Raw genomic sequence first — 16,272 nt, 5'->3', positions numbered from 1 at the left:
ACACTGGCTGTCTCCACTCAGTCAGGACAGGCCTGTGATTAGGGACAAGCCTGTCCCTAATTCCTTCCAGTGGGAAGCTCCAGTGGGCTCCAAAGGATGCAGAGATTTGTGGGGGCGGGGGGGGCGGCGAATGATGAAAAGTTATGACTGAGCCCAGCAACCTTGGGGTGATGAGGCTCTCAGCATGCTTTTTGCATACAAGGCAATAAAGAGGGGTCCTGTCTTGTGGGAGGTGGGAAATGGGGTTCAATTTTTCAGAAAAAAACGTGGGTTGGGCTGGACTTTGACATAATGTGACAGATGAAGACCAGCTGTGTGTGTGGGGGGAGGGGCCAAGGAAGGTGTTTCTGCTGGAGAAAGGAGGTCATGGAAGCCTCAGTGCTGTGTACTAGCTGGGGGCCCCTGGGTGGGGTGAGGAGAGCAGGGGTGGCAGGAGCGCCTGAGAAGGAGGTTTGAATGGGGGCAGCCTCAGCTTATCAGTGGCATGATTAGTCTCTATTTAAGTTTCCCTTAGACAACTGGCACACATAGGTCAGATAAGTTCTATCTAGGGCTCTGCATGGCTTAGAGCCAAGTGTCAGCATCACTGGGGACTTTTTTTTTTTCTTTTTGGGTCATACCCCGCAGTCCACAGGGGTTACTCCTGGCTCATGCACTCAGGTATTACTCCTAGCTTCAGGTCGCTTGGGGGACCATATGGGATGCTGGGAATCGAACCCGGGTTGGCCGCGTGCAAGGCAAACACCCTACCTGCTGTGCTATCACTCCAGCCCCCAACTGGGGACTTTTAAGACCACTCTTCCTCAGCGTCCTCATGTTTCTGTGAAGATGAGCTTCTGTCCCATCTTGCTGCCAGGAAACTCTCAGTTGATCTCATGTGACTATCTTATCTTTTGAGAAAGCAAAATAAGGGATAAAATTAGTTTCCCTCTTTTCTCCTCCCATCCAACCCCCGCTCTCAAAGAAAACCCCCAGAAGACTGCAATTGCTCTATTTTCTTGGGTATTTTCATTCAGGTTTGAGGATTGTGATTTTTAAATATTTAGCCTTGCAGCCATATTTGAAAAATGTGGTCATTTGTGTGTTCGTGTATTGGTTATGTTAATGTGATCCAGGCTGGATTGACAAATGGATTACTAGGAACCCAGGAAAGATCATGCTTACTGGATCTCACTTTAGATATTAAAAAAAAAACTTTCCTTTTTATTTATTTGTTTTGGTTTGGGGACCACACTTGGAAGTGCTCAGAGCTTGCTTTTGGCTCTGTGCTTAGGGATCATTACCAGTGATGCTTGGGGGACCATATAGGGTCTTGGTGATTGAACCTTTGGCTATATGCTAAGCAAGTGCCCTACCTGATCTATCCTCTCTGTGCCCTGGGAAATCTTTTTCAGATTTCAGATATCTCTGAACTCTGGGGACAGTGTATCCCACTACAGTTGAAAGCCTTTTTTGGCACCTGGTTCCCCAATTTGCCCCATAGGAGTTTGTCAATATGTGCGTTCTTATTTATTTATTTTTTTTAATAAACACTCTGAAGCAGAAAAGACTTTTTTGCATTTCATTTTTTTTAAAAAAAATTGATCTTGTATAACCTGCAAATCAGAAATCTAGCTTTCCAGATGAGGAAGCTAGACAGACTCAATGTAAGAATAATTATTTGACAAATGCCAATCTTTTTTGATGTGGGGGCCATAGTTAGTAGTTCTTCAGGCTTTTCCCAGGCTCTGAGATCAGTGGTTACTCTTGGCAGTGTTTGGAGACGCTTATATGGTGCTGGGCATCTAACTGAAGTTGGCTAGTGCCTCGGGCAAGTACTTAGCCCTTGGACTATCTCCCTGGCCCCAGATGACGATATTTCAATGAAACAAAACATGTATATTGCCAGGAATCTTGGGTCTAAGTATAATGAAGGTCAGGGAGGCTGATTCAAGTGCCCGGAGACAGACAAGGAGCTGGGTCATGGCATCAGGGCCCCATATGCCAGCAGGCGGGAGGCCAGGAGTCAAGGGTACTGGTTGTAGCAGGAAAGAAAAGCTAACTAAGAGGCACTTCAGAAAACTGTGTGACAGAGCATGTTCATGGGTTGGATGTGAGGAGAAGTGGATGCCACAAACCTAAAGCCCATCCATTCTATGCTTCATCTGGTTCTAATAAGTTCTTAGTGTGCATACTGTTCTGTTTCTATGTTCTTATATTCTCTGACTACCCAACTCCCATCTTGAGCCTAAGCCTTGCTCATGGAGGAATTGGGTAAAAAAAATGAGAGCAGAGAATGCCAGCAAAAGTAATTTCAGTGACTACAGGATGAGTCATTGGGTGTGGCCATTCTTTGCACAATATGAAATAAGTAACAAAGTGGAGAGAAATTAAATAAATACTACTCAGTTACAGTTTATAGGCTAGCTTTATGCTTGTTTTCCTTGAGGATGTCAGGAAAGGTGGTAATAATATCATTTTGCAGGATCTAATATCATTTACCTTTTCTCTCCAAGGAGTGGGGAAATGAGAGATATTCATCTATCTTGACACTCTAGAGAAAACAACAGCAAAACACCTTGGAACTAGCATTGGATTTTTTAAAGTTTTTTTTAACAATGAAATTATAAACTAATACATATATTTTTTCTTTTTTTTCTTTATTTAAACACTACAGTTTACTAAGTTGTTCATCATACAGTGGTTACAGACATTTGATATTCCAGCTCCAATTCCACCATCACAGTGACATTCCCTCCACTATGTCCTCATTTTCCCAACTACATCCCATGCCTGCTCCCTTAGAAGGCACAGAGTAATTTATTTTATATTGCTTGTTACAACTAAATGGCTAATGGAATTATCAAAAATATATTATCGTAAAAGAAAATTTGTGAAAATTGTTATATCTCAATCACTGGAGCAATAGCACAGCAGGTACGGCATTTGCCTTGCATGAGGCCGACCTGGGTTCAATTCCTCCGTCCATCTTGGAGAGCCTGGCAAGCTACCGAGAGTATCCAGCCTGCATGGCAGAGCCTGGCAAGCTCCCAAGAGTATCCAGCCCGTATGGCAGAGCCTGGCAAGCGCCCCATGGCATATTCAATATGCCAAAAACAGTAACAAAAAGTCTCACAATAGAGACATTACTAGTGCCCACTTGTGCAAATTGATGAACAGTGGGAGGACAATGCTGCAGTATTATATCTCACCTAGGCTCATTAAATCTTTATCTGAGGATTTACTAGGCAGCTTGTTGTTAGTTTACCTTCTGTGTTATTGCTTTTGTTTACTGCGATTAGTAAGCTTCTGTGTTGTTTTCCTATATAACTTGGTGTGCCCTACTGGGATATCAGCATTGTGGAATTTTGAAGGTGTCATGTAGCCACATGTGTGGTCATGTGCTCCAGAAACTTCAGGATCTGTAGAACTGGGCCTACAACTTTACATGACAGTGGCTGTAGGGTGTAGGTGTAGCTTCCAAAACTCTGTACCCAAAAGAATGTCTCCCACACTCAAAGAAGACCCCAGAGTTCTTAGTCTGAAATCTTGTGTATATGGAATTTTTGTCAGTTTGGTGTTTCTGCAGAGATTAGTTGAATAACACGATGGCCACTCAATACCTCTGTTGCAAACCACAACACCCAAAAGGATAGAGAGAACAAAAGGGAATGCCTTGCCAGAGATGGAAGGGTTGGGGGTGAGAGGGGATGGGGTAGGTGTGGTGGGAGGGATACTGGGATCACTGGTGGTAGAGAATGGGCACTGGTGGAGGGATGGGTACTTGATCATTGTACTTCTGAAACGCAAGCACAAAAGTTTTTAAGTCTGTAACTGTAACTCACAGTGATTCACTAATAAAAAATTTTAAAAAGAAAGAAAGAAAGTAGAGTTGTACAGAGGTTTGGGCAGGAATGGAATTGCTCATTCCTCTGAAGGTGCTTCTTACACGCACATGCACATTCCAGGAATCTGCCTCCATACTTGCCTGGCTGCTGGCACGCTTTGCTCTCCAAGGTCCTGCGAGCTGATGGTCCCTTTACTGACTCTCCTCTTTGTTCTCTGCAGGGACTCACTGTGAATCCTACAAGGACCCCTGCGCCAACGTCAGCTGTCTGAACGGAGGCACCTGTGATAGCGAAGGCCTGAACGGCACGTGCATTTGCCCTCCTGGATTCACAGGCAAGTGGTTCTGGGGCTGAGCTCTCACTTTCACCCCAAGATTGTGGCTGTTAATCAAGAAAAAACCCAGAAACTTCCATATGTGCATGATGGCAGGTTCTGAATACCATTACTGTCCTTGCCTTTACATGTCTATTAAATATTTGTTTCATAAACCATATTTAAAATTTATCTGATTAAAACATGACACTTTCTTTTAGCTTCTTTTTCTATTTTCTGTTTGAAAGCTCCTTTATACCAAGACTTTACAATTATTATTTTGTATGGTCGCATCATATTTAGTTTTTTTTGTGTGTGTTGTGTAAGTTTTTAATTTGCAATTTACAGTTGATCTTGGCTGTGTGTGTGTGTGTGTGTGTGTGTGTGTGTGTGTGTGTGACCACTCCTGGCAGAGCTCAGGGCTTACTCCTGAGGGGCTTAGGAGATGATCTGGGTTGCCAGGGATCAAACCTGGATTGGCCACATGTACGTGTACATTGACCTGCCCATTGTAATATTGCTCTGACCCTTATCTTGGCATCTTAGGAAAGAGAAAATGCAATCTTTTCTTTAAATATTAAGCAAATCTACAACTTCTTCCTCAAATCTACAACTTCTTCCTCAGTATTATCTCTGTTATGTCTTTTAGAGATTTTCTTAGAGATTTTCTCCATGATTCCTTACATAATTGCCAAATCCTTCAGTGGTTTTACTCCCCATTTGAGTTTCTAGGGTGTAAATCATACAGGTTGTCATACACTAGTGACTCAAGAGGTCTTATCAAGAATAGTAATTATATCACTGTATCACTGTCATCCCCTTGTTTGTTGATTTACTTGAGTAGGCATCAGTAACATCTCTATTCGTCCCAGCCCTGAGATTTTAGCAGTCTCTCCTTACTTGTCTTTTCCAATGATTTGGAGGTTCTTTCAGGGTCAGGGGAATGAAACATGTTACAGTTACTGGTTTTGGCACAGCAAGCTTGCCAGGCTCTGCCTGTGTGGCGGGATACTCTCGGTCGCTTGCTGGGCTTTCTGAGAGGCATATATAAATATATATATATATTTATATTTATATATAATATTTTTTTCCCTATGATTTTCTGCCTACTGTCTGAACTCCATCAAACATGGTGTGGTAATCATGGAAAATGGGTAGGAAGTGTCTTAAGATGTCTGGAAAGGGGCCTGGCACATGGTGGTGGTTGGGTAGTGGAGGTTGGCTACCGGGGCTGAGTCCCTTGGGGTGGAGTGATCTCTCACCTGCCCCCTCTGGGGTGCTCCGAGTGAAAATAGCCTGACGTGGAGTAATTATCTATTTCCCCAATATAGGTGATCATAGAACCTTTTGAATTTTTTTTAAAAGAACAAGCCAACTGTGTTCTGAGAGCTAGTCTTCTGAGTCTGATAAATATTAACAACTCTCTTGTAAGGGTAAAGTCCCTATTCTGAATTGCTACCTTGGACCCAGAGACTTTTTCATTATCCTGAGGTTTTACAAAACTTACTATTGGCAGCGAGTAAGCATTCTAAAGTTCCCTCATGGAGAGAAATGCTTTAGGCAAATCGCTCTTTTGTCATAGGTATTCAGTCCAAGACATATTTACGTAGGAGTTGGCTTCATCATTTGGGTCAAGAACTTCACTCAGGGCCAGAGAGATAGTGCCGGGGATTAAGAGTCTAGCATTTTTTTCAGAAGTTAGTCTTTTTTGTACTGCTCTGCCTCCAAGCCTGAACCTGAAACTATTTTATCTGTTTTATCTAAAGGTTCTTTCAAGCCCACAGACCTTTCTGTCTGTGCAATAGTCCAAATCAGACATCAAGAGACCTTTTCTGAGTGGAGCAGAAAGTTGATACGTATTGTTAAAGGTTGAATGGTGACAACCTCTATTTTCTAAGGCAACTAACTACGTCTCAATATTTATTTTTCAGTGCCCAGTAGTCAACAATTTCCAAATACTTTTCATGGGAAAATGTCATCACTCTTTTAATCATACTGAGATTTAATTTACTGAACATTTTGGGATTATGGTTATTAAAAGATCTTTGTTCTCAAAGTGACCTTTTAAATTTTTTGCGCACTTTTAAAAAATGACGGGCACTGGTGGAGGGATGGGCACTTGATCATTGTATAACTGAAACCCAAGCACAAAATTTGTAGCCTATAACTGTACCTCATGGTTTTTCACTAATAAAAAAAGAAAAAAAATTGGATTTTTGTTTTTATAATTTAGGGATTTTTTAAAAATGTGATCCTAGCCATCGTGATCTATAGTATGTTAGTGATAGGGTTTCAACCCCACACCCACACTATCGACCAGAGAGTTTGCTCCCTTCCACCATTGTCCCTGACTCTCCTCCCCTCAGCAAATTCAGTTCTTTAGACCAGTTCCCAGCTTTGGTTGCCTCTGACCATTTGTTATCCCATCGCAATACTTCTTTATATCCCAAATATGAAAAAGCTCATGTAACTACAGCAGCTTTTATGCTAGGAAGAGTGATGACTTCCTACTCCTCATGTGAGGCCTTTTGCATCTTTAGAAAAGAACTGAATGATGCATGAGTAACTCTTCACTGCACGGAGTGAGTAAAAAAATGAAATATCTCTATGTTAATGAGAGTTTGAAGACTTCCTAGTCCTTAGTCAGCCATGGGGACCTCTTGTCTTTTATCTTGTTTGCCAGACCTCTGGTATTAAACTTAAATAAATGTGTAGAATCATCTTTTTCTGAATGATTCTACTTCCTGTGGTATGTTTCTTAGAAATTAGTGACCTTGTCAACACAAATTCAAGTTTTCTTAATTTCACTGAGATCATTGTGTTCTAACCTTACAGATGGAGAACTTGAATAATCTTTGTTTTCCTTCTTAGTCACATATTCCCTACAATGTGTTTTTTTAAAATACACATTTATTAAATAAGTGTGTATTTAAATTTTTAAAACAAAGATTCTATCCAATTGTGTAATTTTTCATAGTGGGAAGAAAAGGGGTAGTGGCTCTACTAGATCCATGTTATTATTTTTTAACTGATTTTGTCTGAAAGAAAATGCTTGTGAAGTAATTACGGACTTGAATGAATCCAGTGCTTGTCATGCAGTAGGTATATATTTAATACATGGTATTAAGATTATGATGATTTTCATTGATATAATTTAGTGTAAATTCTACCCAAGGGCTTCCCAACAGCAGTGCGTTTTATTTTTTTGCCTTTTAAAATGTTAACTTCTCTGAGGAAAGTGTATGCAATTAAGCAGTAAGTAAATGTATAGACTTGCAGAAATACTATCAGAAGTGACACTAACACACTGTCTTTTGTTTTATTTTATATTTTTGTTGTTTGGGCCATACTCAGTGGTGTCGAAAATGCTTATGACCCTGTGTTCAGGAGTCAGTCCTGGAAATGCTCAGAGGACCATTTGTGGTGCCAGGGATCAAACCTGGGTTTGCTGCTTGCAAAGAAAACACTTTAAACTCTGTGCTCTCTCTCTAGCCCCAGCACATTGCCTTTTAAAAGGTAGTAGATTGAAAAGAAATTATAAAGGATTTAAAGTTCAGACTCTGATTTTCAGCCTTAGTCAAGTAGAAATTTCATTCCGTATGCTCATCACAAGCGTTATTCAAGCACAACAGCGACTTAAAAGTAATTGATTTTTCCCCAACTCAAATTAAAAACAAAGTAAGTGAGTCAATAATAAAAAGTCAGCAGAACCATAAAGATTTATTAAATCAGCTACAAGTAGAGAAAGATGGTATGCTAAGAACTCATCTTACTTAAGATGACACACAGGCTTATTGCAAATGGAACAGTGAGGATAGAAATGCATATGAAAACATATTCCTCTTAATAGGTGGAAATAGAACCCCCACTTGCTCCTCGCATTCATAATAAATCCTCAGAGACCGTGCCTAAAATGATGGGAAACAATTTGCCCAGGATAAGCTGAGAAACATAGTTGTCTTCTGGTTGACTAATTCCATCATCAGAATCCACCCTCATATTCCTGCCATCAGCTAGAGGCACAGTGGAAGTCTCCTAATGAGAGGGAAGGGGAGGATAATGGAAAGAGCTAGGAACGTGGCTGTAGCATCTAACATGGGCCATTAGAGTAAACCTGAGCACAGTGCTTTCTTCTGGCTTCTGCTACACCACAGATGATTTCAAAATAGCTGTTAGCTATTTCTCGGCTGGCCTGGAGTTTATATCACTGGCTGATGTCATTTCTTTCGTAGAACTCCGACAACTTTTCAATGGTAGGTGGTAGAGGTTTGGGACCCTCTGTGGGCCTCAGTCATTGGGATCATCCTTGGTCTTAGGTATTTGATGAGCATCTTTTTTTTTTATGTAAGAGTACTGCTATTTATTCAGCCACTGATTAGCTGATTGAATTGGGCATGAACTCCACCTTACTATTTTTTTCCAATTTTTATAAAAAGTAAAGTAAAGTAAAGGCCCTCCCATTGATCATCGATTTGCTCGAGCGGGCCCAATAACGTCTCCATTGGAGACTTTGTTGTTACTGTGTCTGGCATATCGAATACTCTCGGTAGCTTGCCGGGCTCTCCGAGAGGGGCGGAGGAATCGAACTCGGGTCGGCCATGTTGGCTGCGTGCAAGGCAAACGCCCTACCCGCTGTGCTATCGCTCCAGTTTAATTTTATTTATTGAATCACCATGAGAGCAGTTACAAAGCTTTCAGGTCTAAGTCTCGGTCATACAATGAAACACCTGTACCTTCACCAGTGACCATTCTCCACCCCCAACAACCCCAGTATGCCCTCATTCCACACCTTCCCCCTACCTGTGGGGCAGACGATTTCCATATTACTCTCTCTCTACTTTGATCACATTCAATATTTTGACACCAGACCCACCATTATTATTTGAGATTTTACCCCAATACTCAGATCTGCTGAAACGACAACAGTAGACAATTTGTTTTCTATTGCTGGTTATGAATAACATATGATGTCGCGTGACTGCAGTAGTGGCCACACGATTTTGAAATTCTGAAATTTTAACAATTGAATCTGGAGGGATTTCTGCCAAAGTGTGCTAGGTTCTGAGATTTGCTCCTGAGTCTCTGGGATCACGGCCATTAAGCAGCTTGATCAGGAGCCAGAAAGGCCGTTCATGGGCAGCAACTCAGGGTCTCGTTGGGATGGGGAGAAAAGGGCCGGCTCCACCCCCATCCCACGAGGCCCCGCATGTCTCGTCACTGAGGGCCCAAACCTGACTGTCTAGTGGCCTCTGGAGAATGGTGGCCACCGAGCCGCCTAGAAGGAGCAGGTGGAGGGACAACACCCTTTCACCCTGGGGTGGCCCGGCGACAGTAACCTACTGTGGGGTCCGGACGCATTTCTGCCAAAAGCCACTGGGTTTCGAGATTTGTTTCTGAGTCTCTGGGATCATGGCCATTAAGCAGCTTGATCAGGAGCCAGAGAGGCTGTTCGTGGGCGATGACTTGGGGTCTTGTTGGGGTGGGGAGGACAGGACCGGTTCCACCCTCATCCCATGAGGCCCAACATGTCTCGTCACTGCGGGCCCAAAACTGACTGTCCAATGGCCTCTGGAGGATGACGGCCACTGAGCCGCCAGGGGGTAGCAGGTGGAGGGGACAACACCCTTTCTCTCCTGAGGTGGGCTGGCAACAGTAACCTATTGTGTGGTCCAGATGCATTTTTGCCAAAATCCCCTGGCTTTCAAGATTTGTTTTTGAGTCTCTGGAATCATGGCCAATAAGCATTTCAATCAGGAACCAGAGGCCATGCCTCCAATTATATAGCTGACCCAGAGGTGGTTTTTGGTGTGTTTCCCACATACCTTACTTTTGGCCATTTACTTTCTTGGTAAACTTTGCCCCAAGTTTTTGGGGTCTGGCCAAAGACACAGCAGCAATTTTGGGGTATCTGGAAGTCAGCACCATCAGGCTGCTGATGCACTCGCCTAACAGGTACAGATTGACCTGCTGACATCACCATACCCCTTTGATGAACATCTTTAAGAAGAGTTCAACTATTTGTGTTCTGCCATTCTCTGTTCCTGCCAAGCCCATCAGTCTCATGGGGCCCAAGGACAGATAAATCTAGGGATCTTGTATTTTCACCACCTACATTACAGCCTCTTACAGAGCCCAGAAACAACACACATGCATTAGGTCGCTATAGATAAACGTATCTCAGTTGGGGGACCCCAGATTACTCCAAGGGGTCACAAATCAAAATTATATAAATGCAGGGAAGCACAGCATGAGAATAGGAGATAACTAGTAGGGCAGAGGGTCAGAGGAAGGAAGCAAGGTCAGAGGGTTGAAAAACACTACTCTGGACCATGAATTGGGTAATCATCACCCCAGGAAGCTCCGAACCAGAGTAAGATTAGATGGGCTGATGTAAACGTTCCATGCCCACCCAGAGGTTAGGGAACGAGGCGGATTTGACATTGACATTGAACTTCCATAACAGCATAGGGCTCTTGCAGTTTGCCAGACAGTAGAAGTAAGGAGTCATCAGGCTGTGGGATGTCTTAGTTCTGAACTTGCTGTATTCAGATTGCTTGCTGAAGAAATCAATTGTTTCGTAAATACCTCAATTAAGCTTGTCTCCCCAGTGGTTGGAAAACAGTACTGATGTGTACATTTGTCAAGGTCTTCGATTCCATCCTTTTAACATTTCTCAGCACGCCATTGTTTATGTATCTCTTCAGCTAGTCTACCATGTAATGCCGTTTTTAATCATTCGGTCTGTGTCCTTTTCTACTCAGAGTGATTATCCCATTAACAGAGAGACAACCTCTGAAATGGGCTGGTAAGGGACAATCAATTTCATGCCTTTTCTATTGACATAAGTGACTATATTTATCGTGGAAAACAAATTCACACAGACACTACTAAAATTATAGTCAGCCATGTAGGACTAAGAAGTAGTGAATGTTCTACTGGACAGATTTTACTTTTTTTTGGGGGGGGGTCACACCCAGCCAGGGGTTATTCCTGGTTCATGCACTCAGAAATTACTCCTGGCCATGCTCGGGGGACAATATGGGATGCTGGGAATAGAACCTGGGTCGATTCGCGTGCAAGGCAAACGCCCTACCTGCTGTGCTATCGCTCCAGCCCCTGGACAGATTTTACTTTTAAAAATAAAATAGTCAGATGCCAGGTACAAAAGGAGTGTGAAGTGAAACAGACAGAAAATATTTTTGTGTGAGGCTCCTCATCCAAAATGGTCTGTAACTGCCATATGGTAGTTTTATAAATGAGAGGTAAAGCCACTAGCAGAGAAAGCAGCATTTTAATGCTAATTAAATAAACTGGAAGTCATTACCCAAGCATACACTAAAACACTGCCTTTTGAAAATGGACAAAATATTTGATTTTGTTCTTGCTCTTTTGCTGTAGTGCCTATGATTGGACTAGGAATTTTTTCAATCCACTTTTTTACTTTTAAGCAAAAGGAAGACACATAAAAAATTCATCTTTTCTCCTTTCAAACCTTTTAGAGAGATCGCTTCAATTTGAAGTATGCTCTTCTATTTAGATGAGATTTCTTTTATTTTTGTTTGTTTTGTGTGTGTTGGGGGTGGGGGACGCATCCAGTGCTTGGCGAATACATCTAGCCTGGTGCTCAGGGTCAATTCCTCAGTGATTTGGGACACCTCGTGATGTCGGGAATTGAATCCAGGGTCTTGCATGGGCAAAGAAGATGCCATAGCACTGAGCTGTGTCACCAGCCTTTATGAGATATTTTTCTCTTAGTTAATTTTTTATTGAATCACTGAGAGCCTTTTTTTTTCTTTTTGGATCATACTCGGCGATGCACAGGGGTTACTCCTGGCTCTGCACTCAGGAATTACTCCTGGCGGTGCTCAGGGGACCATATGGGATGCTGGGAATCAAACCAGGGTCGACCATGTGCAAGGCAAACGCCCTACCCATTGTGCTATTTCTCCAGCCTCAATCACTGAGATACTTTTTAACCTAAGAAATATGCCTATCTCCTCTGGATTCTCAGTATGGTTTTCAAATCACATCAAGATGGGGGCTGGAAAGATGGTACAGCAGGTAGGTGCTTGCCTTGCTAATAAGCCAGCCGGGGTTCGATCCCTGGCACCATATGTGGTCCCCGAACACTGTCAGGAGCACAGAGCCAGGAGTAACCCCAAGCATCACAGAGTGTGGCCCCAAATATCCTCCCCCTAATAAATAAATAAAGTCCCATTAAGATGGTCCTGTTCATGTGACTTTCTACAACCAACTGTTTCCTGCCAGTTGGCATCTGGAGCCAGTGGCATAGGCTGATGTTCTGCTTCTCCAGTTGGGATGACGCTTCTACAGTCATGGGTCTATGGACATGGGAGGAGTGTTAAGTCATCTTTTTCCCTTCAGAGGAAAATCAGATGGGGCTAAAGCAAGGCTCCTCAGGTACTACTTGCACAGACTAATCCCAGACTCACAGATTATCTTCCAACCTGGGCCTCGGAGCTCTCCTGAACACCTTGGTTCCTCTCAGAAGCACACCTGCAGATCCAGAAAGTAGAAGTTGTTTTCATAGCCGACTCTGGCTGGTCATACAGCTGTGCCTTAGAGCTCTCCAGAAAATAGTCAAGTGTTCAGATTCACACCCAAACACTTGGCTACCCCCCAGAATCATCCACTATTGGGTTTTCTGTTTCCTAGAGTTTCCAAACAAAAACAAAAATGCAAAAGGAAAGTTGTGTGTATATGTGTGTGTTGTTGTTGTTTAACAAAGTAGGGGGGGGGCACATTTACTCTTCTGGTGGCCCGCATTTACTCTCCTAGTAACTTATTTAGACTTTGAAGCTCAGCCTTTGTGGCTGTGTAAAAGATTTTTTTCCCTACTAGCACAGTTTTTTGGGTTTTAGTTTTAGGGTTTTTTTTGTATGTCTCTGTGTGTTTTTATGTGTGTGTGTGTGTGTGTGTGTGTGTGTGTGTGTGTAGGGGTTGTGGCACCACACCTGGTGATGCTCAAGTGCTATTTCTGGCCTTGTGCTCTGGGATCACTCCTGGCAGTGCTTGGACCACATGTGTTGCTGGGGATCGAACCCATCATGCAAGCCCAGTGGTGTGCTATGTCTCAGGCCCCACTGGGAATTTTGCTCGACTTAACCAAAGATCCTTTATCACTTTGGTACTTGGGGAGAGTTGATGCTTGACTAGAACAACAAACTGGGTTCTGAGAGTGGAGCTCGTGACCTCAGCATCATAGGGTGACAGAGGCCTCACGACCACATATCTCTGTCTCCGTAGGTGACGAGTGCGACATTGACATCAATGAGTGTGACAGCAACCCCTGCCATCATTCTGGCACCTGCCTGGACCAGCCCAATGGTTATATTTGCCACTGCCCCCACGGCTGGGTGGGAGCCAACTGTGAAATCCGTGAGTATCGCCACTGTCCTGTGCCTCTATTGAGCCCCACACTTGCATGTAACCAACAGAACACACAGAAGGTGGCTGGCCACCCTGAGTAGAGAGACTGGAGGGTGCTGTTGAGTCCCTGTACCCCCAATCCTCCCTCTCTCTCACTGCCTGGTGCTTCGCCCACTCCTTCCTGGGTCTGAATCTAGCTTTTCCACTGGGATGAGAGTGAGCTGATGTCATCCAGAGTTCATGGCTGTGCATGCAGCCAAAAATGTACTCAGCAGAGAAGCATTAGGATCCTATCAACAAAACAGCGTGTCTCTGTGTTGAGAACCTAGGAAAGAAATTTGCGGGATATCGCTTCACTTTACATTTATGTCTCGGAGCATCTTCAAATGTGTCAGTTTCCTTCTGATGCCCCCATAGAAATCTGGAGAGGATTGAGTGTCACAGAAATGGAGACCCGTTTGGAGCTGCTTTGGGCTGAATGTTCTCTAAAGGCAGATTCATAGAAAATGGAAAATGCCACGATTATGATTTAAGATGCTAGCACCATGTTTCTCCTAAAATGGGGGTGGAAATGAGAAATGGCAGTGGAATTGGGTTTTGAGATGTGAATGGCTGAAAATTCAACTTCAAAAGATGAATTTTCAAAAGATGTTGTCTTCTTATTAAAAACAGTCAAGCCATCGATCTTTCACAGAAGCTCCCTTCCTGGCCTTCTTCTATCTCCTTTATTTTTTCATTTCAGAAGCAAACAGCTGCTCTGCTGTGTGACTCTGGGAGGAGGCAAAATATTGTGTATATCTTCAAAGCCTGTCCTTCTGTCTGTCTCCTCCTTAGTCCTCCATGTCCATACATGGAGTCCTCCTGTTTCTGTACACTCACTCACTAGTGAGCAGTCCTGTATCTGGGTATTGGGCATCTCATTGTGCATCTGAGGTGGGGTGTGACCTGTACTGGAAGCCCCATCCGTGAATATGGGCCACATTTCATGGCATCAGTTCACAAATAAAAATTCAACTGAATGAGCTCCTAGTTGGATAATATCCTAGCTGGATGAGATCTAGTGACTCCTGCTTGTTTGTTTCTGCCTTAGACCTCGAGAGGGAAAGAGAGTGACTAGTTTTAGCTCCCTTCTGCCAATTTCCCTAAACAGAATGCGGTTAGGACTGACTGTCCGTCCTGGTGATGAGTGAGAAGACTCTCTTGCTGAAGAGAATTCCCGTGGTGAAAATGCAAAGGGTGGGGCCGGGGCAATAGCACAACAGGTAGGGTGTTTGCCTTGCATGCTGCCAACCCAGGTTCAATCCCCGGAACCCCATATGGTCCCCTGAACACTTCTAGGAGTAATTCCTGAGTGAAGATCCAGGAGTAATCCCAGAACATCGCTTGGTGTGACCCCAAAAGCAAAAAAAAAAAATAAATTAAAAATCAGAGGATTTGACGTGGAATGTGGAATGTGGAGCATAATGTGATGTGAGATGTTACCTCGATCTGGTGGAATCTGTTGCAAAAATTCTCAGACTTGGTCCAGCCATAGCTTGTTTTGTGCCCTGGTTGTGTCACCCCTGACACAGCTGGTTTTACCTGCCTGCAGCTCAGTGTACTATTCAGAAAACCAGCTTTCATTCCTCAACTTGGCAATTCTGTGAAATGACCCTTTTTGTGTGTCCATTGAGACAGAATAGTATTAATTTTTAACCTGGAAATTTTATGGACAAAAAAGTCAGACATAACACAGGTTGCCCTCAAGAAATTTTACAGTAAAATTGTTAAAATAAAAAATCATAATCCCTTCTATTGATGATAATATGGGGACAGGATCAAGAATAAACTAATAGAAAGGATAAACATCCTCAAAATGTTGTTCCATCCAACTTGTATTGTGTTATATGGACGGACAGACCTCGCAGAGCCTCCTGTGTCTCACTTGTAAGTCATCTGAGAGAGGTGAGAAGGTTTCTATGAAGAATAAAGGAGTCACATCTGTGCAGATTTCTATTACGCAGCGGCATTAAATAACAACTTGTTTACTGCGGTTCCCATGTACACAGACTGTTTTCTGGGGAGAATTAACCTGGAAGGGTGAAAGGTTGTCTTCTAAGATGACACAGACCAGGAGGTGACCGTGTATGGCGGGAACCCATTCATCACACACATCGAGTCCGCACTTTGTTCTCTCAAAATAGCAAGTTCTGTTGGTGATGTCATGCATGCCTTTCCCTTAGGTCAGAGGCATTATAATAAAGAGGCTCACAGATAGGCTGGTTGTCTCCACTTCGACCTTGGTAAGAACAGAGTGTATGTGATGATGACACATTGCCAGTGACCAGTGTCTGGAAACTATAGGATTCAGTGACCAGGAGGAGAAGCAGACCTCTTCTCCTTACAGGACAGGGAAGATAAAAGAGGACCCCCCCTTACACACACACACACACACACACACTCACACAACCTCTGATCATCTGTGATCTCCAGAACTGGCTAGAACAGAGAGGAGGACCTGGAAATTGCAGTGGTGGGTTGACCCCAGGTCAGTTCTGTGGGAACTCAACAGGAAAGCTCAGATGTAATTGAGGATGAAGGAGAACCATGGTCCTGCTACTCAGTCACAGGGCAACAGCTGAGTGGTGCAAGACTGTGTGGCACATCCCTATCAGCTTGGTCTCTGCCTCCTTTCCTTATTCCCTGTGCTCCAGCCCCATCATCCTTCTCGCTCTTGCTTCTGCAGGTCAAGTTCATGCCTGC

At 43.4% G+C, this 16,272-nt stretch overlaps 1 protein-coding gene across 1 annotated transcript in view; it reads left to right on the top strand.

The window, feature by feature from the left end:
* DNER (delta/notch like EGF repeat containing) overlaps window positions 1-16,272 on the top strand; it is a 332,962-nt gene that overhangs the window by 298,731 nt on the left and 17,959 nt on the right. Inside the window, exons 10-11 of the mRNA XM_056122053.1 lie at window positions 4,048-4,161; window positions 13,408-13,539. Of these exons, the coding sequence (XP_055978028.1) occupies window positions 4,048-4,161; window positions 13,408-13,539 (246 nt within the window). The remainder of the gene's footprint in view (window positions 1-4,047; window positions 4,162-13,407; window positions 13,540-16,272) is intronic.

The sequence above is a fragment of the Sorex fumeus genome, unplaced genomic scaffold (assembly GCF_029834395.1).
Source record: "Sorex fumeus unplaced genomic scaffold, SorFum_2.1 ptg000005l, whole genome shotgun sequence".
Lineage (NCBI taxonomy): Eukaryota > Metazoa > Chordata > Mammalia > Eulipotyphla > Soricidae > Sorex > Sorex fumeus.
Note: the sequence above shows the minus strand (reverse complement) of the source record. Positions and strands in the feature narration are given on the sequence as shown.